This window comes from Propithecus coquereli, unplaced genomic scaffold, assembly GCF_000956105.1.
Source record: "Propithecus coquereli isolate 6110/MARCELLA unplaced genomic scaffold, Pcoq_1.0 Scaffold3, whole genome shotgun sequence".
Taxonomy (NCBI): Eukaryota; Metazoa; Chordata; class Mammalia; order Primates; family Indriidae; genus Propithecus; species Propithecus coquereli.
In genome coordinates, this window is record NW_012148618.1 from 12375998 (window position 1) to 12377410 (window position 1413).

At 55.3% G+C, this 1413-nt stretch overlaps 1 protein-coding gene across 1 annotated transcript in view; it reads left to right on the plus strand.

Moving 5' to 3' along the window:
• The first annotated feature begins 321 nt into the window (after positions 1–321).
• The window catches only part of CHP1 (calcineurin-like EF-hand protein 1), a 41033-nt gene continuing 39941 nt past the window's right edge, over positions 322–1413 (plus strand). The window contains exon 1 of the mRNA XM_012649501.1: positions 322–636. Within this exon, the coding sequence (XP_012504955.1) occupies positions 570–636 (67 nt within the window). The 5' untranslated portion in view covers positions 322–569. The remainder of the gene's footprint in view (positions 637–1413) is intronic.

Here is a 1413-nt window from a genome sequence, read left to right on the forward strand (position 1 = left end):
AGGTGCGACTCCCAGCATGCAGTTCCCAGGGGACACACCCCAGGGTTCTCTCTCACCAAGTTTTGTCTATTAATTTTTACTGTTTTCCGAAATTCGTACCGCCTGTAGGGTAGGATTCCTACTGTTAGAGACCTGTGAGAAAGGGTAGGATACGCTGTCTGCCGCACGTTATTTCGTTGTAAAACGGTGGGTCGATGGAGTGACCCTTTTAATTGAGGTCGCTAGCGCCAGGGTGGCATCGCCCCTTTAAGGCCGGTAGCAGCCGCGGTTCCGGGGGCGGGGTCCGTTTTCTGCAGGACTCCGGCTGGCGCTGGGCTGCTTCATTCGGGGGCTGGAACTCGCCGCACAGACGTCGGCTCCTGCGCAGGGCACAGCCTCGCTCCTGATTGGCTGGTCCCGGGCCGCCCTCCCCCGCGCGCCACCCCTGGGTTCCCTCCCGGGTCCGCAGTAGAAACACTGCCCTCTCCCTTCTTGACCCCTAACCCTTCCTCCCTTCTTCCTTTCCCTCCCTCCCTTCAGCCGCCGTCGCTTCAGGCGCCGCTGCTCCCGGAGGAGCTCCCGGCTCGGTGATGGGGTCTCGGGCTTCCACGTTACTGCGGGACGAAGAGCTTGAGGAGATCAAGAAGGAGACCGGCTGTGAGTTCAGGTTGGGGGGTGGTAACGCTGCCAGGCGCCTCCGGCTGGCCTCAGGTCCGAGGGCGGCTGTCGCTAAGGTCTGGAGGTGGGGTGACCGTGTGTGTGTGTGTGTGTGTGTGTGTGTGTGTGTGGGTGGGTGGGTCCTGGGCAGCCTCCAGGTTTGGGGACCGAGGGTTCGGAGGACCTGTTCTTCCAGCTGCAGCTTCCCGGAGCAGGGATCTAGCTCTTGTGGGGCTGCCCTTCCCCACAAAGGCGGGAGTCTAGATCACTCATAGAGCGTAGAAACCTCTCTTTTCTCCTCCCACCCCCAACCCCCGGCCTCTGAAAGTCTCCGACCAAACTCCTGTCCTCTATCTATCCTCACATCACCCTTCCCTATTAACAGGCTTCTTGAACAGTGGGTAAAGGCGGAGAAGCAAATTCAGGAATTCTGGATGGATTCTGTAGAAAACATAATCCGTTCTTGGGCAAGGACCTAAAACCACTGACAACTGTGGGAAATCACAAACAACTTCTTGCCACAAACTGGATAAACAAATCCAGAAAGCAAGACCACGTAGTAGTAAGACTTTGGAAGACGCGACCCAGCTCCTGGAAACCTTTAATCAGGGTTCTGAGAGTGTGAGACTTCTTTCAATCTGAACTTTTGGAGAAAAAGCACAGATACTGTGATCACCAGGTTTTTTTACTTACACTGAGCATACTTGCTGTCCTAATTTCATATATATTGACTTCTATGCTGGTGTACTTTATGTAGTCACAGTTGAAATTGGAGTG